Source organism: Marmota marmota, unplaced genomic scaffold (genome assembly GCF_001458135.2).
Source record: "Marmota marmota marmota unplaced genomic scaffold, marMar, whole genome shotgun sequence".
In the NCBI taxonomy this organism is placed as follows: Eukaryota; Metazoa; Chordata; class Mammalia; order Rodentia; family Sciuridae; genus Marmota; species Marmota marmota.
Window position 1 is genome coordinate 42,004,995 of NW_025999977.1, and position 26,808 is coordinate 42,031,802.

A 26,808-nucleotide genomic window follows, 5' to 3' on the forward strand; every position below is an offset into this window, starting at 1 on the left:
GTGTTTGCGAGGGGGCAGCCCTGCGCCTCTGCCCGGCGGAATCCGGGGGCCTGACGGCAAGGGAGCAGCGCTCCGGCCGGGCCGGGGGCCGTGGCGCTGGAGGGCGGCGAGGCTTGCGGGGAGCCGCCTCTGGGAGAGCTGAGCCTTTCCGCCCCAACCCGCGGTTCGCGTGACCCGGTCCCGCAGCCAGCGCGGGGACCGTCCCGGGGCACGCGGCTCCCGACTTCCCGCACAGGTAAGTGCAGGGCCCGGGCCAGGCTTCCGCCAAGCAGACAGCGCCCCGGGGGTTGGGAAGGGGCCGGTTGGAGAGAGAAGCCAGTCTCCAAGGGCTGGATGGAAAAAGGAAGTAAACAGAAGGAAGATGCAGGAATCCCCAGGATGGCTCTGACTTCTTCCTGGCACGTTTTATTTTCCGCTCCTAAGGACGGGGCCTGGAGGGAATTTAGGCGAGGAAGTCAGGGAATGAGGGAGATGACACAGAGTTGAGGGTGTGAGAGATGGAGAGGTGGCTAGGCCCCTCCATAAACCAGAGAAAGGAAACCGGGTGTCTGGCGTGGACAGGACTGGGTATGTGTGCCGTGTTGCAGCGGGGGAAGGGCCTGGTGTTGGAGGATCTTGCAGCAAAGATCCTTTTGTGAGGGGTAGGGTGGGTCATGGGGAAGGAGAGGTGCTCCTACTTAGCACTGTCCTTTTAAGTTCCAGATGATCAGTGCCACCTGTGCCCTGGAATTCCATTCTGTGTTCCTGCCCCAGGTGGCCACCCTTCAGCCCCAGCCAGGAAGAGGCTTTCAGCCCTCTCCAGGTCTGAGAAAGCCCTGGTAGGCGGCCTGTTTGGGAGCTTCCTCTGTTCCAGTCCACTTCTCCAGGGCCAGTAGAAACAGACACCAGCCAGGATGCCGAGGAATCAGGGCTTCTCTGAGCCCGAGTATTCGGCTGAGTACTCTGCAGAATACTCCGTCAGCCTGCCCTCTGACCCTGATCGTGGGGTGGGCCGGACCCATGAGATCTCCGTCAGGAACTCGGGCTCCTGCCTGTGCCTGCCTCGATTCATGCGACTGACCTTTGTACCGGAATCCTTGGAGAACCTCTACCAGACTTACTTCAAAAGGCAGCGCCATGAGACCCTGTTGGTGCTGGTGGTCTTCGCAGCCCTCTTTGACTGCTACGTGGTGGTCATGTGTGCTGTGGTCTTTTCCAGTGACAAGCTGGCTCCCCTCGTTGTGGCTGGGATAGGGCTGGTGTTGGACATTATCCTCTTCGTGCTCTGCAAAAAGGGGCTGCTCCCTGACCGAGTTACCCGAAAGGTGGTACCCTACGTGCTGTGGCTGCTGATAACAGCCCAGATCTTCTCCTACTTGGGCCTGAACTTCGCCCGTGCCCATGCAGCCAGTGACACAGTGGGCTGGCAGGCTTTCTTTGTCTTCTCCTTCTTCATCACACTGCCCCTCAGCCTCAGCCCCATCGTGATCATCTCTGTGATCTCCTGTGTTGTGCACACACTTGTCCTGGGAGTCACTGTGGCCCAGCAGCAGCAGGATGAGCTTCAGGGAATGCAGCTGCTGAGGGAGGTGAGTCCTGCCTTCTTCCCCACCCTGCACCTTCACTTGCCATCAGCTCTCAGCCCAGGTGGGATCTGTGTGGTAGTGATGGGGATTGATTTCTTTGCCCTTGAGTCAAAAATGCATTCTGGCAGCCAGTGTAGGAAGACCACTTCTCTCCACCCTTGGCTTCACACCTCCATGTCAACTGGTGTTTGCCCCTAGGGAAAGGAGCATGTCAGGACATTTGCCTGCGGGGCCACTTCACCATCTGTGTCCACCCTGACTGGATGACAGGAAGGCTCTCATAGGCCTGATCTCAAGGCAGCATTATTCTGGCTGTTCCCTGTCAGTGTCCCTGGCCAGGAGAATCTCTTGCAAGGAATTCTCATCCCAGGCCATCACTTCCTAGCTCCAGCTTGTGACTTGACTTGTGTGGGCTTAGTGCTTCTCCGTCAAATGGGGATATTGTCTGCTCTGCCTGCAGAACATGGCTGTTGTCAGGATCAAAGGAACGTGGGTGAGAGCTCATTAGGATATGTGAAGAGCTGCAGAGAGGGGAGATGTGATTATCATACATCCTGCTTCTGCTTGGGGTGCCATGAGCAGTTAGGTGATGAGGGAAATGGAACTGTCCCCATAGAAGGAATTGTGTGGGAATACGTCTGGGGACTGCTACTGGCCACCACATCCTGGAGTCTGCTAGTCCTGGTAGATGGTTTCTGCTGGAAGGGGTGGAATTTTGGCCTCAGCTCAACTAATATATTATGCTCCCTAAATGCTAGGACCCAAGCCAGGCTCTGAGGGGTTGCGGAAATCAGGGACAGGATTCTGGCCTTCTCAGCTTAGAATCTGGTAATTCACTCGGGGACTCCATCCATGGAGCTTAGAGTCAACAAATGCCACAGTTTTACATCCTGCCTTCTACTTCTTTATAACGTGAGCTCAGAGCTGGAAAGTGACCTTCTCAAGACCACCCGGCTAGTTATGGCAGTCATGTGGCTGGAGTACCCATTTCTTGCATCTGCTTCCGGTGCCATTCCTGCCTCTATCTCACCCCAGCCATTACCCTTCTCTCCCTGTGATGGGGACTGTCTGCAGGGGCCCTATAGAACCTTTGGTGGTTGATGAAAAAACTAGTTGGGGCTATTCCATTGCCTCCCACTGGTTAGAGGAAAACACGGCTTTTGCTCAGCTTTAACTTTTCCTAGTGCTTGGACCAACTTGCTGCTTGTTTTCCCTTCTGGCTCAGGCAGTGACCTCACTGAAGCTTCGAGCCTCTGCAGTCTGCCATGCCAGCATGTCCCTTTGCTTTTCTCCCGATGTCCTGCTCTTCTCATGTGAGCGCCTGCCATCGCTGTCATGGCTTCCAGAGTTGGTGACTTCAGCCTGTGTCTCTGCCTGTGGAGGGCTCTGTGGGAAAAATGGCCACAGTCGTTCCTACTGGGAATTGGTCAGAGGCAGATGGGCAGGTGGGCTTGGCAGCATTTGGGGTCTGGGATCAAGTTCTGAACCATTACCTTCAGTGTCATCCCCTGAGTCATCTCGAGGTCTGAGAAGTTTTGAGATAGGGGCACAGAGAGAGGGGCCCTATCAAGCTGACAGAGATTCTGGGTTTTAGCAGACACGAGGGACAGTAGTCAGTGTCCCTGGGGGCGGGGCAGCATACCGGTGACTAGAGGATAGGCCAGAGTAGTGTCTGGCCTGCCAGCCTTGTTGCTGAATGACAGAAAGGCTCCCCGCTGCTCGCCTCAGGTTCTCTGGTCTGTAGAGAGGGTCTGATTCCTACTTTAGCTCAGTTCTGTGGAGGGTGGGGCTGAGATGGTGTCAACTTGAAGAGGTGACCTGCTGGGCAGACCTGAAACTCCTGCTGACCTGAGCCTCGGTGGCCCTGGTATGTGCGAGTGGGCTGTGGACAGTGGCTACTGTGAGCCGTCTCAGAGTGAACAGACATGGCATTTCACAGCCTTGCCAATTTCCCCTTTCATGCTTCAGCCTTCTGATTTGTTCTAGAAATGGTCAGAGGATGTTTGTGCGGGAGGGGGCCTGGGAGAGCATCTAGTCCAAACCCCCCATTTTGCAGAGGAGGAAATAGAGATGGACAATCATTGGTGACAGAAACTAGATTAGAGCCCAGATGCGCTGACTCCCAGCCCAAGGCTCCTGCACGGTTGGAAGAACATTTGTGTGTGCTCCACGGGGTTTTTTTTTCCTGTGGGGCCAAGAGCAGGAGCCTTGCCTCCCTTCTTCCTCCTCCTGGGGACAGAGACTGTTACTTTGCTGTCACCCTCCAGATCTCAGTAGAAGGCACAGCTCATAAGCATCCCTGGTCTCTCTCTACTGGCCAGAAGAGAGTACCTGTTTGGGCCCTGCCTTAACGGCCTTAACTGGCACCAAGTCCTTTTTACCCTTTTGCTTTGAGGAGGGCTGGAATGGCCTTTTAAGCCAGTGTCACTCTGGGCCTCAGGTCAGCAGGGAACTTACTTGGAGCCCCCTGAAGCTTTCAGGAAGAATAGCTGTGGGCCTTGATCCAGACAAGGCACACCATAGGGCAGGCCACTGGCCCCTGCTGGGTCACTGCCTGGAGAAGTAGGAACTCGTGATTTGTCTTTCCCTTGGGCACTGAAAAGAAACAAAACCCCCCAAATTGAGAAACAAAGAGAAAAATGAGTAAATCAAGAATAAAAATATTAGGAGCTGGGGGTGTAGCTTGGTTGTTTTATGTGTGCTTGGCACGTACAGGCCCTGAGTTCAATCCCTCGCACCACACACACACACACACACACACACGAATAAAGATATGAGCATCCCAGGGGAGCATGACCTTGACATGAAGCCGTGCTGGAGCTTGGCTTCTGGCCATGTTCCAGAAGTGTCTGAGTCACTCATTTGGGACCAATATGACTTTTTAAAAGGTGCCTGGGTTCCCAGGCTCACCCACCAAAGTCTTCCTTAACTCATGGCTTCCCTTCTGGGTACCGTGGATAAGCAAAGGGCAGTGTTGCTGTGGGGTGGGACACCCGGGACCTACCCTTATCCAGGGAGTGGAGGGAACCATGATTCTGTTCCGCTGCTCCTCCAGCCTGGGTTGCTTCCGGGCATAGGGCTCCTTGGAGGACAAGAGGGGCAGGGGCCTTAGAGCTAGGTGGCCAGGCCTCCCAACTTAGAGGAACTGTCTCATACCCCAGTTCCGCCCCGTCTTTCCTCTCTCTCCCACCTGTGTGTTTTCCCTTTTCGTTCTCTCCCCCCTCATCTGTTGGCTCTGGCAGGGACTCCCCCCTGAGATGTGCTGGATGGACTCATTTTCACAGTTAACACCTGGGTTCTGGGCTTTTGTGAGTTTTGTGGTTTGGGTGCTGCCCCCACCAGCAGCACCAAGAAAACATTTCCAGTGTCAAAAGGAAGACTTTTCATGCCCCCAGTCTAGACCTGCTTGGTTCCATGGGAAGGACAGAAGGTACACACAAGGCTCAGGGTGGCCTGATGCCCATCCTGAGCTCTTCTTAGGAAGCCAGCAGGCGGGGTTCCAAAGAGAGGAGCAGGTAGAGGCTGGGGTGTGAGGTTGGGTGGGGCTGGGGCTTCACCCATTGTCTAAGGATGAGTACTACTGAGCAGAGTCCGGGCTTTGCAGCTTGCAGGGTTTGCAGACAGGGTCAGCCGTCTGACAAGTCAGGCGTGGTGAGGAGGGCTGAAGAGTCAGGAGGAGTCGCAGCTGGCAGGCTTTCCCGAGGTCCCTCCCCTGGCCTGGTCCCTGCATCAGCACCTCTTATAGCAGTTTACCCTTCACCACCCTAAACTGGCCCTGGGATGAAGTGAAGAAGCAAGAGGTGTCAGGAGCAGGGCCAGGAGCTGCAGCCATGGGTCAGGATGAAGGGCAGAGGTGGGGCAGAAAACGTGCCGAGGTGGTGGGGCGCACACCTTTGATCATCGGCTGCTTTGAGACCCTCACATGCGCACATGCACCTGTTAGCTTCTGATAATATCATTAAGGAGAGAGTCTCTGGCAAATTAGGAGCTAAGGGACCTCTGAAAAATGGTTTATAGACTGACTTTGTAGCAGAAAGTCTATTTGGGAGCAGTTCTCTCATGGGATGAGTGGCCTATTAAGGCCCTTATTCACAAAGCCAGGCAGGACAAAGCCATGAACATGTGATTTCTTTCCCACTTACAAATTACACAGCAAGTCATTCACCCAAGTGAAGGGGCATTTGGCTCTGGCTTGGTGTGGGGGAGTGCGGTGGTGGGGGGATGCAAGAGGGGACATGGCTTCCAGAGACATCCCTGTCTGCGGCTGGAGTTAAATATTGTTAAATCCTGGATGTGACTGCCTTTTTCACAGATAGGAAACTGAGGCTCAGTTAGGTTGAGAGGAGGTAGAGAGCCAGATATCTGGAGGAGTCACTGGTGAATGAGAAGGTGGAATGGGGGGACTTTCCTGAAGCCCCTCTTTCTCTGGAACCCAGGCATCTGGGCCTCCTTCCTGCTTTGGTTGCTCTAAATGTCTTTGCTAAGCAATGCTGCAGTACAGAGCCAAGAGGTGGGAGGCCCTCAAATATAATGGGAAGCACCCCCTCTCCTCCTGGGACTTGGATGCAAGGAAGGGAAAAGCCCCTGACAGAGTTCCTCATGGGACCTTGGCCAGGAGCATGTGACAAGTGCAGAGGGACAAGGGGCAGGAGCTGGGTGTGAGGGCAGAAAGGCAGCAGGCCCAGGAGCTTGCAGGGAGGGGCCAGGAGGCAGGAGGGAGGCAGACTCATCCCCAGTCTTGGCCCTTGGGGTCTGCTGCTGTCCTGGGGCTGGAGCGAAGAGGCCATCATTTGTGAAGAGTGCACAGATGAACCTGCGTGGAGCAATGGGAGTACTGAACCCAGGGTCAGCCACCTGACAAGTCAGGGGTGGAGAAGATGCAAAGCCGGGAGCGCAGGGCTGTGGTGGCCCACCGCACGGGATGAAGAACAGTGGATTATTGAGCAAGTAAATGGTTTTGTAGAGAACCACCTCCCTCCCTTCCCTGGGTTGCATTTCTCTGTGGCCTTTTCTGATCCTTATCTGTGTAAACAGAGCTTTCCCAGTGTGTCATCGTGGTTCATATGCCATTTAGGGCCCATCTTTCACCCACATTTTTTCACTAACACTTTTCTTTGAACATCAGAGTCTTCATGTTTGATTTTTAAATCAGCACTTCATGGTTCAGCTGGGTTTTTTTGAGGGGGTTGGGGTACTGGGGATTGAACTCGGGGACACTTGACCACTGAGCCACATCCGCAGTTATATTTTTTGTATTTTATTTAGAGACGGGGTCTCACTGAGTTGTTTAGCGCCTCACTGTTGCTGAGGCTGGCTTTGAACTCACAATCCTCCTGTCTCAGCCTCCTGAACCATTGGGATTACAGGCATGCACTACTGTGCCCGGCTCAGCTGGGTTTTTATGGAGAGGAGACAGACGCCCAGGGCTGGGTGAGCACTGGGTTACCGTGTGGCTTTGTGTGTGCGTGAATGGGTACATGCTCAAGCGTGTTTGCACACACACATATTCACTCACTGCTTGGACTGGCCAGCCCAACCATCCTGGTAAATTCTCCATCCGACCGAATGGCTTGGACTCCCCGGTGTTTCTTATTCTGCAGTTTCTTCTTAAAGAGCAGATCCCAGTAGGATGGTCCGACCCTGAATAAACATCCACCTTCCCCCCAGCTGTCCACTCACCAGGTCACACATTCTTGATGACTACTTCCATGGGTAAGTACCCCCAACCCTCACCAGCACTCAGGCTGAGATGCTCCCCTAGGTAGTCCCAGGCCCCATGAGAGTGGAAGCAAACCAGGTGGCCACAGTGACTGAGCTCTGCTCTGCTCCATCCAATGTCTTCAGCAAGAGGCAGATGCTTTCATTTTACAGATGAACAAACTGAACGTATGATGACTGATGTGACTTGTTCAGGGCCACAAATCTAGTAAGTGGGGAAGTGGGATTTGAACTCAGGCCAGTGGGACCCCGAACCCCTTCTGCGTCATGAAAGAGGCCCTCAGACCTTCCCTTGTCTGTGCCGCAGCACTCCCAGCAGGGTGGGGTCTTGGTTTCTCGACTCCCAAGCATTTGGAGGAGCAACTTGGGGATGAGGAGCTCACAAGGGAGCTCAGCTGTTGGGGTGCTGAGTGTGCAGCCCTCACACACTGGTGTCTGTCATGGTGACCAGCTCATCAGACGGCATTAAGTGCCACTCTCTGTAGTCTAAATGGAGGCTAGTATTGCATTATAAAATGTTTTCTTCCTCAGAAATAAATGCAAGTTTAGAAAAATAAGAATTATATCTTGGCTTTCTAGGAGAATATGACAGAGCAGAGCTGCTCACCTCATGGTGGCCAGAAAGCAGGGCAAGAGAGAGGAAGGAGTCCAGCACAAGGTAGCCCCCCAGAACTCACTCCCTTCAACTAGGTCCCACCTACAGTTTCCACCACCTCCCAGAAGTCCATTCAGCAACGAATCCCTCAGTGGATTAATCCATTGATGAGGTCAGAGTCCTCAGGATCCAGTCACTTCCAGTAGCCTCACCTCTGAGCAGTGCTGCATTGGGGACCTTCAACACATGAGCCTTTGTGGAATATTCCAGATCCAAACAACATAACAGGTCAGATATAACGTGGGAGGGCCTGTTTCTCTATGGCCTCACTGCAGATATAGCCATTTGTTTGCTGTGTGTTGTAGTTATCCATTGGTATACAGCAGTCCTAAACTTAGGGGTTTAAAAGAACCGTTTATTACTTCTCAGGAGTCTGTGGGTTGGCTGTGGTCACTGAGTGGTTTTTCTGCTTCCTGTGGCCCTGGCAGGGGCCATGCACTTGGCGGCTGGCCGGTTCACTCAGCAGTCGGCGTTTGGCTGAGGGCTGTGCTGGCAGGTGCTAAGAAGGCTTCCGCCCAGGTCTGGTGCCCGGAGCTCCTCCACCTGACCTCTTCACAGGCCCACGTGGGCTTCCTCCTAGCACCGTGGTCTCAGGAGGAAGTGGAAGCTATTGGAGTTTTGGAGGCTGGGCCTATAAAGCAGTCACAGGGCTGACTCAGGTGCCAGAAGCAATTGATCCTACCCCTGGCTGTGAGAGTGACGTGTGCATGGAGCGGGAGTGAGTTAGTTGGTGGCACCTCTTCTGAGGCTGTCTACCAGGCCAGGAGGCACGCGGGGGTGCTGGGGAGAAGGGACTGAAGCCTGAGTCTGCATGGAGCACAAGTTAGACATGTCCAGAGCAGGCTGTATTTAACCTCATTAGGGTATTGAGTCACCATCTGACCCAATCTGTCATTTCTCAGATTTTCAGAACCTTTTGGAAACCACCTCGCACAGGCTTCGTGGTCCTCCTGTGTGGGCTCTGCTTTGCCTGCCGTGCGTGGGAAGCGTCTGTTCTACCTTGTCAAACACACAGTCTGTCCAGGACGCCAGGTTTCAGGGAAGCCATCCCTACCCCAGGAGTGTGCTCTAAGACCAGGCCCTAGCACCAGTCTTGTCCCTTTCTCTCCAGGTAGCACCCGTGGGCAGCCTTCCCACTTCCCCCAAAGCGGGGATTTGCTTGTGCATATCCTTCAGAACTGTGGTGTGTGTCTGTCTTTACAGGTTGTCATTTACCTCCTGGAAGATTCAGACCATGGTGGAGCCACGCTGTGGTCCTCGCAGTGCTGTGGTTGCCACGGTTGCTCTGTGAATGTCGGTGGAGTGACCGCATCCTGGCTTTGCTTTTTCCTTTGTTTCCTTCCCCATTGCCTCTCATTGAGAATTCGATACATTTTTTTTTGGCAGGAGAAATGTTCTGGCATAAATCCAAGTGATTTGAGGATGATTTCTTAAAGCCAGATTTATTTAGCTCTTCAATACTCCGTCGCTTGCTAATAAAGATCCTTTCTGGTGCTGTCAGGTGGTGGTGCCTGTCATCCCAGCAACTTGGAAGGTTGAGGCAGGAGGATTGCAAGTTCAAGACCAGCCTTAGCAATTTAGTGAAACCCTGTCTGAAAATAAAATAATTAAAAGGGGCTGGGGCTGGAGCTCAGTGGTAGAGCGCCTGTGGTTAAATCCCAGCCCTCCTGCCCCCGACACACTCACTCACACTCGGGGACGCCATCCCTGCCCCAGAGTGTGCTCTGAGACCAGAGCACTCACTCTCATTCTCCTTTCTGGTCCAGGTAAAAAGCAGGAATTGAAGGAGGATTTTAGGAGCCCAGAAAATGAGTGATTGACATCCTTTTTGCCTAGTTCTAGTCCTCAGGCAAAAATGATTTGCACAAGAGCCTGCAGTAGAGTAGCTGTGTGGAGCTGGAGCTGCCTCCGCGCCACCTCCCCTGGTTGCTCCTCCCTTCCTCCTCCTGCTTACCCAAGATTTGTTTCATCAGGCAGCACAGTTCTAGGCAGGCTGTGCAATGCGGCGGCTCCTGCCCTCACCGCTCACGGGCTGTGGTACGTACGAATCCTATCAGTGAGAGAGAGGCTGCCCCGGGAAACCGAGGAGGACTCCCAAAGGGGAACTGTGGAATCGGGCCTTGCAGGATGAGTCGGAGTGTGCCAGGTGGAGCAGTGGGCAGAGGCCTTCTGGTCATTCAGAAGGTTCTCGCTTGCTTGGGACTGGGGGGTATTCTTGGGTGGCAGGAGCTGGAGGGACAGGTGTAGAGAAGCCAGATAGTGAAAGGGTTTTATTCTTAGGATGACAGAATTCTCCTTAAGAATTCTAAGCAGGGGACAGATAGGGTCTAGTTTGCATGTGGAAAGAGCTTCCTGATGGACTTGAGTGAAACTAAGACAGTTTAGGAGGCTGTGAAAGTTGTCTCAGCACGAAGCCACCAGGGTCATCTATCCAAATGGGAGCAGGGATAGGGAGAAGGAGTTTAGTTTGAGGTACCCGTAGGACATCCAAATGCAACACTCAAATTATTCTGTGGACAATTATTGAGCACTTTCTGTATAACAGGCCCTGTACTCAAGATCTGGAGCTAAGAAGAGGGGTCTAGGCATTCTGGATTTGAGATTCATCAGCATTTACTGGTCCCTAAGACTGAAGGGGACATGGGGGGTTGCCCAGGGAGAGAGTGTGGGTCAGGAGGGAAGAGGGCGGAGGCCCCAGTTCTGAGAAGCAGACTGGTGTGTTGGGTCCTCAACATGAAGCATCCACAACCTGCCCCTGCTTCCTCTCTGGGCTCCTGCAAGTCCCAGGTGGCCTCTGATGAGTAGAAGGACCATTGGGAGCAGAAGCAGCTCCTGTCGGATGGCATTTTGCACCCCTGACTCCCTTGAGTTGGGGAAAGTTAAGATAGGCCAAGGCAAGGTGGGGCCCCTCAAGGTGCGGGGTGAGGGCAGCTTCTCACTGTTCTGCCTGGCAAACAAGGACATGGGGGCGTTATTTTGTCACCTAGTAGTGGAAGGGGATGATGTATAGAGAGTCACCTTACAAAGTACAAAGCACCACGCAAGTGCTGGTTATTTATTGCATTTATTCTTGGCAGATCATCTCTCGCCTTTGAACTTCCTTTCTCTGGAGGAGGGTCTCTGTGTTCCCAGGTGGCCTGGAGCTCACCATGCGCCTCCCCGAGAGCTGGGATTCCAGGCAAGGCCGCCACGCCTGGCCTTCCCCCACTCTGTTTTCTTTTTGTGGAAGGATTATTAAGAATGCTTCAAATGATAAAATTCTGTGTAATATGGCAGAACATGATATTATTTTTCTGTAGGACATTTGGTTACTCTTGATCTATTAATTTTATCGTTTGTGTCTTTTCCTGATTATTGCCATTCACATGTCACATCGGCTGACCTGTTGCCTCTCCTCTTTCCCCTCCTGGATATTCTATATCCAATACTCTGCTTTCCTCTGACTATGTTTTTAACTGTCTCTTCCAGCAAAATTCCTCTTTGTGGTTCCTAAGGAATTCACTTGGTTAGAAATGAAGCCGTTTCTTTTCTTTTCCCTTCCTCTCCTCAAGAACTAAGTTTTTTGTAAACAGAGAAATAAATAGCGTGTTTCAGAAGAGCTCCTGCCCCTCCCTTTACCTCTTTCCAAACCCCAACATAAGCCTACTGGATTTGAACTTCTGTAAGATCTCCAGGGTTGTGTTGGTTCACATATCACCAAGATTAGTCCCCAAGAAGTGTAGTTTGGTGGCAGCTGAGTTAGACTTGGCAGTGACGGCTGCGTTTGCTGCCTGTTCCAGCTTCATGGCTGGCTGTAGGTGGGCTTCTGGGCTGCCCTCAAAGGCTGAGTTTTCCACCCAAGGGGACCATACCAAGGGATAAATCCCCATGGGCCAAATTCCTAAAAGGCTGACAGATGAGCTTAAGGCTTGTCAACCATCTTAGTTTGTTTTCTGTTGCCATAACAAAATACCTGAGACCTAGTACTTTGTAAAGAATAGAGGTTTTTATAGCTTGCTCATCGTTCTGGAGGTTGGGAAATCCAGAGTGTGGTGTTGACATGGGATCACTTTTTAGCGAGGCCCCTGTGCTGTTTCAACCCATCCCAGAAAGTAGAAGGACAAGGAGGCACATGGGGGGCAGACAACACATGAGTTCATAACACCACCACTCCCACGAGGAAGGCACTGATCTCTCTTAAAGGCCCCAGCACCTCTTATACATGTTATACAGGGAATCACATTTCATATGAGCTTTGGAGGAACAAATCACATTCAAACCATAGCAGTCACCAAGCTGGTCGTGGTAGGTGCCCTAGAGAGGACAGTGGGGACGGTGGGTAGTAATCCCTCCCTGGGTGGTGGCTCCTTCTGCCCTGTCTTTTCCTAGCCCCTGACTAGGTGTCGACCTTCAATGTCTGCTTAATAAATACTCACATTTCCTAAATGAATGTCTTATAACAAACAAAAAAACCCAAAACACATGTCTTCAGAATTATTGACCATTTCCCCACAGTAGTTAAAAAAAACAAAAAAAACAAAAAACTTTCAAATCTCACTAAGTGATCATGGCTTTGCTTGTTTGCTTGCTGGACAGTTTCTGATAACTAATAATCAGGGGGGAGGAAATGCAGAACAGACAGCACAATGGGGGATACAGGAAGCAAGAGAGAGGTTTGGAGCCAGGCTCCCTTTGTTGGGTTGCTTGTGAATGGTAGCGTGTCCCTGAGAGGCTCGTGAGGACAGAGGGTGCTGTACTTCTGCGACAGTTTCCTTTTGTTTCATTACGGCCATGGCCTCTCACTTGCAATCAATTTTCTTTTCACCTGTTTTTCAAGGAATGGCCTGAGAGTGAGCAGTGGTGGGAGATGGGCTGCAGCCCGTCTGGAGGGATCTGCACTGGAGGAAGGCCAGACTCCGCCTGCCTTAGGCCAGGTCACTGGCACTGCAGGAGCTGGGTTGGCGTGGTCACAAGCTGATGGCATCATCTTTGGATCATGGGTTGTGGGACATTCCCATGGATCTCGGTGGCCTCACTTTGTTCCCCTGTGCCTGAGAGTTCTTCCTGCTCATTGGATGCAGGGGAGGAGAGGATCTTGGGCTCCCTGTGGAGCTTGCTGGGCAGGGGTGTCCCATGCAGACCCAGCCTTTGCTTCCAAAGCGGGTCTGGAGACTCCGTTCAAAAGGCTGACAGATAAGCTCAAGGGTCATAAATGACGTTTACGCAGGTCTTTAAAGTATGTTTTACTTATGTCAGTTTGTCCTTACACCCACTGTGTGACGTTGCCACTGGCATTTTGTAGCTGAGACAGTGGAGGACAGTGAGGGCAAGTTCAGCTCACAGGGATGCAGGGCTGTCTGGTCTCAAGGCCAAACTCAGCCAAAAGTGGGCTTCTCTGAGGGGACAGAGACATGTTGTTGGTTAAACCCATTAACTCTGAAGTTTTCAATTCTGTATCTCAACAAAACTGGCAAAGGTGCATTAAAATAGGTTGGAAGTCATAATCTAGAGCTTATTTATTTTTATACATTTTATATAAAATATGAATATCCTATTACATAAATATATATATTTTCAAAACTCTAGTTATTTATCTATTTTCTCAAAAGACATAAAAATTCTAAAAACATAAGTGGTGCATTTATTGTACAATTTGAGGGTTTTTTTTATCAGTGTCCTACATATAGGATGATAGGACTTAATGGGTTAATGTAAAACGTCAAATAATTGTGGTATTGGTCACACAGAGCCACCCACCAAAAACATGGCTTTTACTCTGGAGGAAGGGAATAACAGTAAAAGATGGGTGGTGGTAAGCACAGGTCCACAGATGACCCCAGTGTGGTGTTGGAAGTCCTGTGGCACCTTCGCAGAACTTGGAGGGATTCAGGGTTTTGGTTTGGATGGGCACAAGGGAACTCTGGGGCTGATGGCAGAGTTCTGTATCTTTTTCTTGTTGTTACTGGGGATTGAACCCAGCAGTGCTTTACCACTGAGTTACACTTCCAGTCCTTTTTATTTTATTTTTTATGTTGTGACAGGGTCTCACTAAATTGCCAAGGGTCTCACTAAGTTGCTGAGACTGGCCTTGAACTTGTGATCCTCCTGCCTCAGCCTCCCAAGTCACTGGGAATATAGAACTCAGCATCTTGAGTGGGGATGTAGTCACATAGCAGTACATTTGTCAACACCCATGAAATTATACATTTAAGATGGGTGCAGTCTACTACATAAAGCTCATTAGGTTTTATAAAATGTTAGTAAAATCCAGGAACCCCCCAAAGTTATATATACACAACACACTTATGTGTGTATACACACATACACATGTATACCTATGTATACACCCACATTTACATTTATGCATATTTTAAATAGCTTATTTTAATTTAAAACATTTAGCTGTATGGTTCCTTGGCTAATACTGTGCTGCAGGGAAAGTTCTTTTCTTTGCCTATTGGAATAGGTTGAGTATCCCTTATCTGAAATGTTTGGGACCAGAATTATTTCAGATTTGGGGATATTTACTATACATAATGAGGTATCCTGGGGATAAGACCCAAGTCTAAGTATAAAAATCATTTATGATTTGCATATTTCTTGTATATATGGCCTGAAGGTAATTGCTATGCAATATTTTTAATAATTTTGTACATGAAACAGAGTTTCACAGTCTGGAATCTTTCTCTTGCAGCATCATTGCCAGTGCTCAAAAGCTTCAGATTTTAGAGCGCTTGGCTTTTGGATTTCCAGATTAGAGCTGCTCAGTGTGTACTCCAGTTAGTATCCCTAGTGACCTTCTTTTGCAGTTAGGATGTGTAGATAATTTTCAGTTTCCTTGAAGTGAGTGAGAATTAAAAGTCCCTTGGAAATAATCAGGATACAGAATGCTTCTAGATTTATTTATTTATTTTGGGGTACTGGGGATTAAGCTCAGGGGCACTGAGCCACTGAGCTACATCCTCAGCCCTGTTTTGTGTTTTATTTAGAGACAGGGTCTCACTGAGTTGCTTAGACCTCACTTTTGCTGAGGCTGGCTTTGAACTCGCAACCCTCCTGCTTCAGCCTCCTGAACCTCTGGGATCTCAGGTGTATGCCACCGTGCCTGGTCTGTCTAGATTTTTATGACTTCTTTCTTTATTAATTTTAGACAAATTTTTATTGTTTTGCTCGCCTCTAATTCCATGGCATTTTTTTAGCTACTTGCATTGACCAAACATTTCTGAAATATTCATTTTTTAGACACATCTTTCTTTCACATTCATATTTTATCTGTTCAATTCCATTATGTAAATATAATGCCAAAAAACAACTGGCATAAACAGGTTTGGGACTAAATACAACTAGTTTTTAGGAAACACTCCAAAAGTTGGAGCAGAAGTAAATGCATGCGCCTTCCAGAGAGGCTCCCGCGGGCTGTGCATGTGAGATGAGGAGGTGTACAGAGGGGTGGACCTTCCTGACCAGTCTGGCCCGTTGAGCCCTTGAACTTCAGTGCCGTCAGTGTTCTTGCCCCTTCCTGTTGAGCCCCGCCGTCCTCCCTGGTTCTAGAGTGTCCACAGGAAGTAATGTGCATCTGCCTCTTGTTTTCTACCCAGCGGTCCTCCCAGTCCTGGGATTCGGCTGTCGTGCTCTCCACTTGGTCTCTTTGCGAGCCCAGCCCATCTCACTTTTCAGAAGTCCTCCAGTGAGATGGTTTCGGACCGTACGTTGTCCTGGGCATCTTCTCTAGCAGCAAACTACATCGTGGTGCCCAGGAGTACCTTCTACTGCGTTACAAACATTTCCCAAGCCTGCTCGAAGAACCCTACCCACCCTGCCTGTTACAGGACACAAATGCTACAAGTGTCATTTCTATAGTGACAAACTTCACGTGGGGGATGCCCACTGCTGGAGATTTAGACATCAGGCCTTAAGATTGATCATCTACATAAAAACAGAAGTTAATTTAGAGAGCCAGGGCAGCTCTGTTGAGACTGCTGAGCTGTTCCTCTTCCAGGAGGATATTCTACTTCGGCAGGGAGAAGCCTCTCGGGGACACTCAGCTTGAGCTGCTGCTTGGAGTTGGAGAGTGTGTTTGTCTCCCTGGGCTCTGCTTATCCAGGCTGTGCCCTCTGCAGCCTGCATGCCCCTCAGTCTGCCTGCCTTCCTCCTTGCTCCTCTGTCCCTGACTCCTACCAGATCAGCAAAGGTCAGCCCAATTATCCAGTTAACCAGAGCCGGACACCTCCCTCTTTGTCCACCCTCTTCTTTTCTTGCTGAGATGCCTTATTTGTTGTTGAATTTAGCATGTGTAATTTCATTTGTTTGCCTAGTGATGGATGCTTCTTTTCTGTCTGCTTATGTATCTTTCCTTCGCCAAACTCATGTGAGCCTAGATACGGTTTTGCTCAAGCCGCTGGGTGCTGGGAATATGGAAATGAGTAGCCCTGGGTCCCAGCCTGAAAGGAAAGCCCTGCTCTGTTTATTTGCTTCCTTTAAAAACAAAAACACAAATTTATTACTGTCTGGTTATGGTCCTGGTTCTGAGAAGTTATTCTGTTAAGTATTGGTTGGGTATTTATCCTGAGTTATTTGGTGGAACTACATGAAATTATCAAATCAAATCACTTTCAACCCATCAAAAATGGCAATTTCAGTGTATGGTTTAATCTAATATAAAAGAAACAAACATGTTCACTTGGAAAGCCTGAAAAATACTATAAAGGATGGAAAAATACTACCCATAACATTGTTCCTCAAGGATAGCTTCTGTAGCATTGGCCCCCCTTTTGAAGATAGTTTTGAACATTGATTTTCTTCTATAGTTATTATAAATACTAGTTATAAGAAACTAATTCAGCCGAGTCAGGAATATAAAGAATAAAAGTGAAAGTCCTCCGTCCCTTCCCCGTCTCCTTCCCTTAGGTTACCATTGCCAAGTGTTTGCTGTTGATTCTTCCAGAGATCTTCCTATGAATTTGCGTGTTTATGTGACTATGCACATTTAGGACTGGTAGGTGATTGATTTAAATTTATACAAATCAGTGAGGCAGAATCCTTAGCACTAACATCGATGTCCCCCTCTGTGTGACTGTCGTCTTCCTCTCTAGGGGATGGGGGCACCCGTGGTCTGAGGCCCTTTCCCTCTTCAGCCAGGTGGTCCCATTGGAGGTGCAGACAGGTGGCCTCCTTCCTTCAGGAGCTGCAGCCTCAGCCTGGCAAGCTGCCCTGGCCTCCTTCCATTTGTAGCAGCAAGGAGTCTTTCACTGTCCTACGGAGCAGGAAACCCAGGGCCTCTGTGGGCTGGCAGGCCAGTGGCAGAGGTGACCAGGGCTAGAGGTGGGCCAGTAGAATCCCAGCTGAGAGCCAGGTCCTGCTGTTGGACATGGCGCCTGCTTTGGACTCTGGTCCTAAGAGAGTAGTTTATTCACTGGGACTCAGAAAATCATCCAGATCAATACAGCCATCAAGCTGTGGGCAGTGGGTGTGGGTGGTTGTGGAGGAGGTGGCACTGTGCCAGGGCAAGGAGAGAACCTGTGGAAGGTGTGAGGCCCCAGAGTCTCTGTGTCCTGCCAAGGGCTGACATTCTCTGCGTTTCTCACTTTGCCTGTTTCATAGTGTTTTATCAGGAGTTGAGTTGAGGCTGCCCCTCTGTGGGTGCTGGGGTCTTGGGGAGACCATTTGATATTGCTGAGACTTGGTTCCTGTGTACCCCGCACTCCCCATGCATGAGGAGGGTAGAGGGACAGGGACACTGTGAGTAACACAGGGCCAGATCACTGGGCTTCTGTTTGTCTGCTTTGTGATCTTGGTCAACCGGCTTAACCTTCCCTGTGTCCTTAGATTTACTAAGTCACTGAGCTCTTAGAACCAGCAGCCTTCTAAGTTTGCTGTGACTGTAACGAAGATGCCAGCTCTCAGGGAGTTGTGTAAAGAATATGTGAACCGAGGAGTGAAGGCACTTTGTAATCCGCCGAGCCTTGTTCAGCTGCAAGTGTTACTCTGATCACATTTATCCGTAACTATGTAAAGCCCCAGAGCATATCCCTTTGGGGAAGTGCCAGAGTGCATTTTGCGTGGGCAGAATTTACAAACAGGGAAGAGTTGGGGTTTGCATCCCAGGGACCAGGTTGTTCAGGCTCACTCTTTCCTGCCCGCTGCTTCCTCCTAGACGGGGAGCCGGGACTGCATGAGAACCTGGCTTCCAGGGACATCCCAGAGCTTTCTGGAGAAGAGGCCCCACAGAGAAGTGACTTGCCTGAGGTCGCACAGAGAGGCAGTGTCAGGGCGGTTCTGTGGTCTTCAGCCTCCTGGCTGCGTCCAGTCTCCTGCATCGTCAGGGAGCTGCTGCCCCCTGGCACACCGGCGTGTGTGGAGGGGCCGAGACCTGCCACAGGCCCAAGACAGAAGGGAGATGGGAAACCCACAGATTTTCCCACTGGTGCTGCCAGTCTCCATTCGTGAGTGTCCTGTGGCTCTGCTGAGGTTACTGGGGTAGAGAAGGGGTGGAAGGCCACCCAGCATGTGAATGGGAGGGGGAGGTAGGCCTTGGAGGCAAGTGACATTGGGACATGGGTGATGGGGAGTGAGGGGCAGTGGAGTGTTCGGAATTTGCCCAGGCAGGAGGCTGAGAGCGTGTGGTTGCGTGGGAAGAGTGCAGCAGGTAGCCTGCCATTTGTGCTTGCAGGGGACGGCACTGTGGTGCTCAGCCACTGCAGGTTTCCAGCGCAGAACAGGGATGTCTTCCGGCCGCAGGAGCAGGTCTTGGTTGCAGGATAAATTCTGCTTTTGTTTTCCTGAGGTCTCTCTGGCCTCACCAGGCCTCTCCCCAGAGATCTGGAGCCAGGAGCTGCGTGTCTTCCTGGGACATGTTCTCCTGCTCCTGTCCCTCTGGCTTTATAAAAGTGAGTTCAGAGGCTGAAATGTCCAAAACACTGACCTGAGAGTGAAGATCCTTAGTCTGGCCTTTGTGATGGACTTAATCTGCCCTGTGGCTCAGTGATTCCCTTTGGAGAGAGGAGGAGGGGGTGCCTGGTCACTCCTTCATCATGCAGCTGTGTGCCCAACCTCCCTCTGAGGCAGTCCTGCAGGGGGCTTCCTGATAGAGCTATTACTTCTCCCATCCCAGACACAACAAGCCCATTTCCTGTCCTTTGGATCTCAGAGTGCGGCTTACCTCAAGGTGACTATGAAAGGAGGTCCCAAGCCCTCCAGGGCATCTGTAACAGATTATAAGAGTTCAGAGCTGAGGCTATAGCTCAGTGGCAGAGCGCTTGCCTAGCACGTGTAAGGCACTGGGTTTGATCCTTGGCACCATATAAAAATAAACGATTAAACACATTCTGTCCATCTACAACTACCAAAAATAATAACAATAATAATTTAAAAAAAGAGTTCAGAGGAAGCCCCAAGGAGGAGGCAGCACTGAAGGTCACAGTGGGTATCAAACCCTCCGTTATAGGAGAGGGACACAGGTGTCCACTTGTTAACGAACGTCTGGAGGACAAACACATACATGGTCACAGAGAAGCTTTTACTGCAGAATTGGGTGTGTGAGGGTGAGAGAGAAATCCAGAAGGCAATTTGGGATTTCAAAATGTAAGACCAGAGAATGCTATCTGGGGTAGTTATGACAACAGGGAGTCATGGAAGGTTTTGGAGCAGGCCAAAGAACCGAGCTGAGCTGTCCTTGAGGAAGACCATCCTGGTGACAAACTGAGGGCTGTGACTGAATGGGGTGGAGTACAGTAGCAATTAAGGGAAGTGCAAGACACAGTGATTCACTTGGCCAGAATGTGCTGAGGGCCTGCCCTTGTGCCTCGTGTACTAGACGTTGATATGTGTTGGTTGTTGCCCTGGTGATTGTGAAGATTTCCACACACTCCCATAAATGGTGAGAGACTGTTTCAAAACCACCTCTGAGAAGGTGAAAGAGAACAACAGTGAAGTGGTGGCTCAGAGATGGGGAGTGACACTCATCAAGCACCCACCTATTTCACGCCTGGAACCCTGATCCTTACCCCAACTCTGTGGAGATTACAGAGAGAGAGAAACCAAGGTGTTCCCTGGGGACCCACAGGCCATTGGAAGGTGGGGCTGGTATTCAGCTTCTGCTCCATCCAGGTCCAGTTTGGGCTCTTTATGCCACGGACAGGGGTCTTTGAATCAGGTGTCAAAGTTGTAGGTAGTGAGGTGGCAGCACGTTCTGTGAGAAGTCTGAGGAAAAGGGAGAGGATACCTGTGGCTGGATTAGGGACAAGGGCTGGCAGTTAGGGAACAGTGGGGTGTAGGTATGGTAGGCAAGAGGCATATAGTTGAAAGAGGGCAGTTGCTGCCCCTTTCTATGAGCTATCAGTGATGGTGTACACCAGAAATATAGCAAGAGACGGCTGCCTCCAGTCAACAGCGAGCAAGACAGTCTGGGGTTACCTCCCCCTGTAAAAACAGCTAGAACTGGAGAAAGTATTGGGAAGTCTGACCCGTTTGGGGATAATAGGCCATGATGAACAGTGAGTCCTTGGAAAAGAAAACTAACCGTCGGAGCCCTATCATCACCTAGGCTTTCTTCCTGGAGATAATTCTGCCCCAGGGAAGGAGAGCCTAGGGCCTGGCACTCACTGAGCTGAGGCAGAGCAGAGTTTGGGGAAGCCAAAATTTCTAGAATTTATAGAGCAGAATACCTTAAAGGAAGAAGCGACAATGAGAAGAAAACTCCAGAAATCTCTATAGAGGCCCTCTTAAATCGTTGGATTAATATCAGTCTACTATGCACAGGTTAAAACCCTGTGGGACCAGACAAGAACAACTGAGGGTAGCTGCAAGACCAATAGCATGCACCAACGCAGGGCCAGGCTTCTGCTCACCCTCTAGCTAAAGAGGAGACTTCACTGAATAAATGGAGCACTCGATAGAAACGTAGAAGGGCCATGCATCAGCACTGGGACATACAAGGCTCACCCTAAAATAGTTTAAAAGTAAATATGAAATAATCAAATTAATCAACAACTAACTTAACTGTCTAACAGGAAAATATCCAAAACTCTTTAAAGCAATACAACAAATTCTGCATTGAAAAATGCAAAGTTAAAAAAAGAAAAAGTAAAGTTGACAGTGTCAAGTGTCTTGATACATGACCCAATGTGACAAAAGAAAAATTATCAATAGTAGTAGACCTAGTAATAATAGATGTTGGAATTAGCAGAAAAAGGAAACAGATGTTTTAAATATGTTTCATTTTCTCAAACTTATAAAGGAAAATATCAGCAAGATGATGAGAAAAATGGAAAACTGTTAAAGTATAGCATTTCTGGAAGTGAAAAATAGACTATCAATCACAGAATCAAAATGAAAAAATAATAGATTAGACAATGCAGAAAACATGATTGATGAATTGAAACTAGAACCATGAAACTATCTAAAATCAAGCACATAAAGAAAAACCATTGATAAAAAGTAAACCACAGGATGGCAGGTGGCAGTTTATTATATGTGTGATCAGAGTCTCAGAAAAACAGGAGGAGGAGGACCAAAAAAAGAAAAAAATTTGAAGGGATAGTAGTAGAAAATTTTTCTAAATTTGCTGAAAATTGTTAGCCCATAATTCAAGAAGCTCAACAAAACCCAAGTAAATATAGCAAATAAAAATAAAGCAAGTCAAGTCAAGGCACATAATAATCATTCACTTAATAAGAAGACGTTCATAAAAGCACCAGAAAGAAGATCAGGGGTGGGGGAGATGTCACATAGAGAGGAAGGAAGATGAGAATGACAGCATATGTCTGGTCAGAAATTATTCAAGGCATAAAACAATAGAACTAAAAAACAAAAATTGTTAATGTAGAATTTTGTACCCAACAAAAATAGTCCTCAGATATGAAAGTGAAGTAAAGATATTTTGTAGACAAAGTCAAGTTGGGAGAATTCATCACCAGCAGCCAGAGTGTTAAGGTAGAGTTTTTTTTTTGTTTGTTTGTTTGTTTTGTTTTTCTTTTTTCAGGCAGAAGGAAAATGATACTAGATAGATATTTGTGCTATACAAAGGAATAAAAGAGTCCCAAAATGGTAAATATGCAGGAATATATGAAGCTTTTCCCCCTTTTTTTAAAAAAAATATCTTTGCAAAACTACCTAAAGCCGAAATATAAACAAGATACTGTGGATTTTATAACATATATAGAAGCAAAATATATGTCAACAATAATATAAAGGACAAGAGTGGAGAAATGGAAGGTTACTGTGATAATTTCTTAATACTATATGTAAAGTAATATCATATTTGAAGTAGACTGTACTAAGATAAAGGTATATGTTGCATGTCATAGAGCAACCTCTAAAAAAGCATTAAAAAAGAGGTGTGACTTGTTAGCCAAAAATGGAGATAAAATAGGACAACAAACTAATTCAAAAGATGATAAGGGGAAAGGAACAAAGAATAAGTGAGACAAACAGAAGACAAAAAGCAAGATGTCACCCACACACAGCGCGCGTGCACACACACACACACACACATTCATCTTCCCTCTGTCACCCTGGTACCGGGATTAAATCCAGGGGTACTTGAGCACTGAGCTACATCCCCACTCCTTTTTTATTTTTTAAATTTTATTAATTTATTCAATTTAGTTGTTAATGAACCTTTATTTTTTATTTATATGTGGTGCTGAGAATCAAACCCAGTGCCTCACACATTCGAGGCAAGCACTCTACCATTGAGCCACAACCCCAGCCCCTCCTTTTTTATTATTTATTTTGAGACAGGGTCTTGCTAAATTTCTGAGGGTCTCACTAAATTGCTAAGACTGACTTCAAAGTAGAGATACTCTTGCCTCAGCCTCCTGAGTTGCTGGGATTACATATTAAAAATCATACTGAATGTGTCATCAGTAAACCATTTAATATGCAAATATTGTCAGATGGATACCAAGGCAAGAACCAACTATAATTAAGAAGTCCATTTTAAATATATAAGATATTTTAACAAAATATAAATAGGTTAAAAATAAAAGGATGGAAAAAAGCATTCCATTCAAGCACTTGTTAAAGGAAAACTGGAATGGTTTCGTTAGTATCAGATGGGTAGACTTTGGAACAAAGAATACTGCCAGGCATAACAAAGAACAGTTCATGATGGTAAAGGAGTCAATTCATCAAAAATATATCATAATCCTAAATACAAATACATTTGATGACAAACCTTCAAAATATGTGAAGGAAAAATTGATAAAACCAAAAGGAGAAATAGACAAACCTATAATTAGATTTGGAAATTTCAACACTTCTCTCTCTATTAATGGTAGAACTAGCAGGCAAGAATATTAGTGTATGTATAGAACACTTGAAACAACCCAGACAGCCAGCTGTACTGAAGGCATATTTACAGAACCTTATACCCAACGACTACAGAAAACATTATTTTCAAGTGCATTGAAATGCTCCTGATACTGGGCTATTAAATAATACTCAATATGTTTTTAAAAAGATTAAAATTATATTAACTATGTTCTCTGACAAAAATGGACTAAACTAAAAATAACAAAATGTATCTTGAAAGTTCTCAAATATTTGGAAATTAACACATGCCTAAAGTAAGAGAGGAATCACAAGAGACAGAAAATATATTCATTAGATGGAAATGAAAACAACGTATTGAAATTTGTGGGATGCAGGTAAAGCAGTGCTTAGAGGGAAATTCATAGTATTAAAAATGCTTATATTACTAAAGAAGAAAGGTCCAAAATCAATGATTTAAGCTTCTGCCTTACATAGAAAAACTAAAACTAAATCCACAAAAAGGAGAAAGCCATTAAAAAAAGAAGAAGAACAACAAAAATTCATTGGCAAGTAATAAAAATCAGAGAATCCAGAGTTGGTTCTTTGAAAGGGTCCTGGGATTGGGATGTCGCTCTTTGCACTGTAAGGCTTGAAGCCAGGCAGCAAGCAGTGGACACTGGGTGTTATAATTGGTGCCTAACAGGCAACGGGGGGAGAGGGGTTCATGGGACTGAGAGCTGCGTGAGTGGGACAGACTGAGGGGTCAGGGTGAACCTGGCAGCTCAAGGCTGAGGGCCGTGGAATCTCATTTGAGAAGTACCAGTGTACGGCAATCTTACTCTCAGTCCAGTGGTTCCTGAGTAGGACTGGCTGTGTCAGGACCCCCTGGACGGGGAGGAGGGCTTTTTACAGAACACAGACTGGGCGGCCCAATTCAGATACACCAAAACCCTACTTGAGGGTGAGCCTTGGAATGTAAGCACAGTCAGATCTGGGACATGCATTCTCAGGTGACAAAATGAAGTTGACACATTCAAGGAGATAGGAAAGCTGAAGCCATAGGGATAAAGTCCAGAAGTCATCTTTGGAATTTTTTAAAAAATATTTTTAATTGTAGATGGCACAATACCTTTATTTTATTTATTTATATTTTATGTGGTGCTGAGGATTGAACCCAGTGACTCACACATGCTAGGCAAGGGCTCTGTCACTGAGCCCCAGCCCCATCATCTTTGGAATTTGTAAGATTCAGTAACATTTACTGAGACCTACTGTATACCCAGCACACTACTGTGCTAAGTGCTTTATGCACATCACGGTCATGAGTTCTGCTGGCCCACTCTGAGCAGGGTTCCCTCGTTATTCCCTCTGCAGAGAGGAGGGACAAGCTGAAAACGTGACTTCCAAGGCCATGGCCAGGGGCTGGTGGAGTTGGAGTTTCCCCCAGTTGGAGCTTGAGTTTGAAGCCATGCTTCTCATGGCAGTTTCATTGTTGCATCCGGGACCCCTAGATGAAGGACACAGAAACCGAGCGCCCGTAGGCAGCTACTGCATGATGCTGATGATGTGGTTAAATCCCACCGTCACCCAAACGCAAGAGTCAAGAAACCCAGAACAGGGCATTGTGTATTTACAAAAAAAAAAAAAAAAATCATGCCAACAAATAGACAAATTAGGTAAAAACCAAAAGGAAATATTTTTAAAAATCAGGAACCCGTGGGGATTCCGCCTGTGTATATGTTCCCAGGCTGAGCAAATTCTTGCAGTGTAGTGTCCAGAGTCAGGGAAAGTAGCCGGGGGACTAGAGGTCCTCCTCCCAAGAGGAAGACGGTGCTACCCAGACGTGGGACCAGGCAGTGAGCCATGTGGCCTGTGGCAGGGACTGTCACGTTGTTGGAAAGAGGACCTCTGTGCCAGCAGAGACCCCACTCATACAGCAGGCCCCAGTTACTCCTGGCCACACACAGCACCCTGCAGGGAGCCACATAAGTTGGTGGCATCTCCCAGGAGGAGATGGCAACAGTGATGATTCTAGGGGACATCCTTGAGTCAGCCCTACTTTCTAAAGAGTAAAGCCTTTGCAAATTTGGGGGCTGAACAGTGAGTGAAAAATGGCTGGCCTGGCAGGGTGGGCAGGGTCTTCTGTCTGTCTTCCTGGTGGCTGTGACCCTGAGCTTCCAAATGCCTGTGTTTCACACAGCAGAGCAGCAGAGCAGGGTAAGGGTTGGGTTCTGTGCCCAGGAAGGGTCCCCTCCCTGCTGGTCCTTTGCAGCACGCACCTTGAATTGTCTTCAGTGACAGTGGCTTCTCAGAGAGCTCTCCAGATGTCAGATGGAATAGACCTGGAGGCTTTTGTGGTGCCCTGCCAAGAGCTGGGAGACTCCAGATGGACAGCACCCTGCAGGTTCTCCCCGTGGGGGTGTCTGGAGTGGGAGGAGGGGGTTTCTACAGAATGGAGCCTGGTTGTGGTGGGGCTGCGGGCCTGCTGGCCGCCCGCGCGTCCACAGGAGTGAAACCGTAGGAAATTTCAGATAACACTCCCTGTTCTTCATTGTCTCTCACAAAGGAAATATTCATTCCAGAAAGATTATAGGGCAAAAAGGAGGAAATAAAAATTGCCCCCAAGCTACCCCCTCCCCCACAAGTTAGCCACTGTGAACAGTGGGTGTTTCTGCTCCTGGCCCTGCCCGCATGTCATCTCTGCCAGAGAGAGCAGTCAGCGTGGTGCGTGTGCAGACCTTCCCTTCTCATGGCGATTTGTGCCGTGCATTATCCCCCTTCAGGGAGCAAAGGAAAGGGACAGTGAGGTTGCGTGGGGCCAGGCAGGCAAGGCGGCTCCCGGGAGGCAGAGTCTGCTGGATTTTGAGGGGAGGGTGGACGTGGCAAGCTGGGGTGGGTTTTGAGCAGAGTGCTTCTGACCCCGGGGACATAGAAGCGTGTTTGCTGGTGCTCAGGAACCACGGGTAATCCCGCGTTCTGCATGTCCTTCCTCCTACCCTCCTCCTCCATTCCCTCATTTCTTCAGCCAGTAGCCATCACGCCAGGTGTTGGTCAAGGGCTGCAGATTTTAGGAAAGGTCCCATCTGCACGTGCTCCCCTCATCCTCCCTCCTAGATCCCAGCCCTGGTGACATCCTAGCACCATGTGGGGAGTTAGGGGAGGGACACACCCTAAAACAGAAGCGGAGGTTCAGACACTGGTAATGTTAAAAAGTTCCCAGGGGCCTCACAGGTGCAGCGAGGGTGGGGATGCAGAGATGATGGTCTGATCCTCCCACCCCTGGTGGAGCTGAGGCTAGAAAGGAAGACGTCTGTTTTACTCAAAAGCAAACATTTACAAACATTCAAAAACAGTAATACAAACATGGATTTGATGGAATAGAATGCAAAATCCGTGTTCATTAGCAAGGTGAAAGGGGAGGCTGCCTCCCCAAGTACTTGGTAGAAAAGTTTGAGAGCTCTTGACATGTGGGCCTCCGTGTGTGCTGAGGTCAGGTAGTGCCTGCTGGGTGACACACTGAGGACATGAGCTTAGTTTACATCAGGAATTTTGGAGGTATTAAGGAAAGTTCATAGGGCCCAAGGTCTGCAGGACCCTGAGTGCCAGAATGGAGATTTATACTTTTAGAGGATTGGCAGC

General features: G+C 48.6%; 1 protein-coding gene across 5 annotated transcripts in view; it reads left to right on the top strand.

Annotated features, from left to right (window-relative positions):
- Positions 1-6: 6 nt before the first annotated feature.
- Positions 7-26,808, top strand: part of Adcy3 (adenylate cyclase 3) — an 84,440-nt gene continuing 57,638 nt past the window's right edge. The window contains exons 1-2 of one of the 5 annotated variants that reach the window (XM_048804723.1): positions 7-235; positions 697-1,568. In XM_048804723.1, the coding sequence (XP_048660680.1) occupies positions 894-1,568 (675 nt within the window). In that variant the 5' untranslated portion in view covers positions 7-235; positions 697-893. Of the gene's footprint in view, positions 236-696; positions 1,569-18,260; positions 18,360-26,808 lie in introns of those variants that run through there. The other 4 variants (XM_048804724.1, XM_048804725.1, XM_048804726.1 and 1 more) reach the window with 4 other exon arrangements.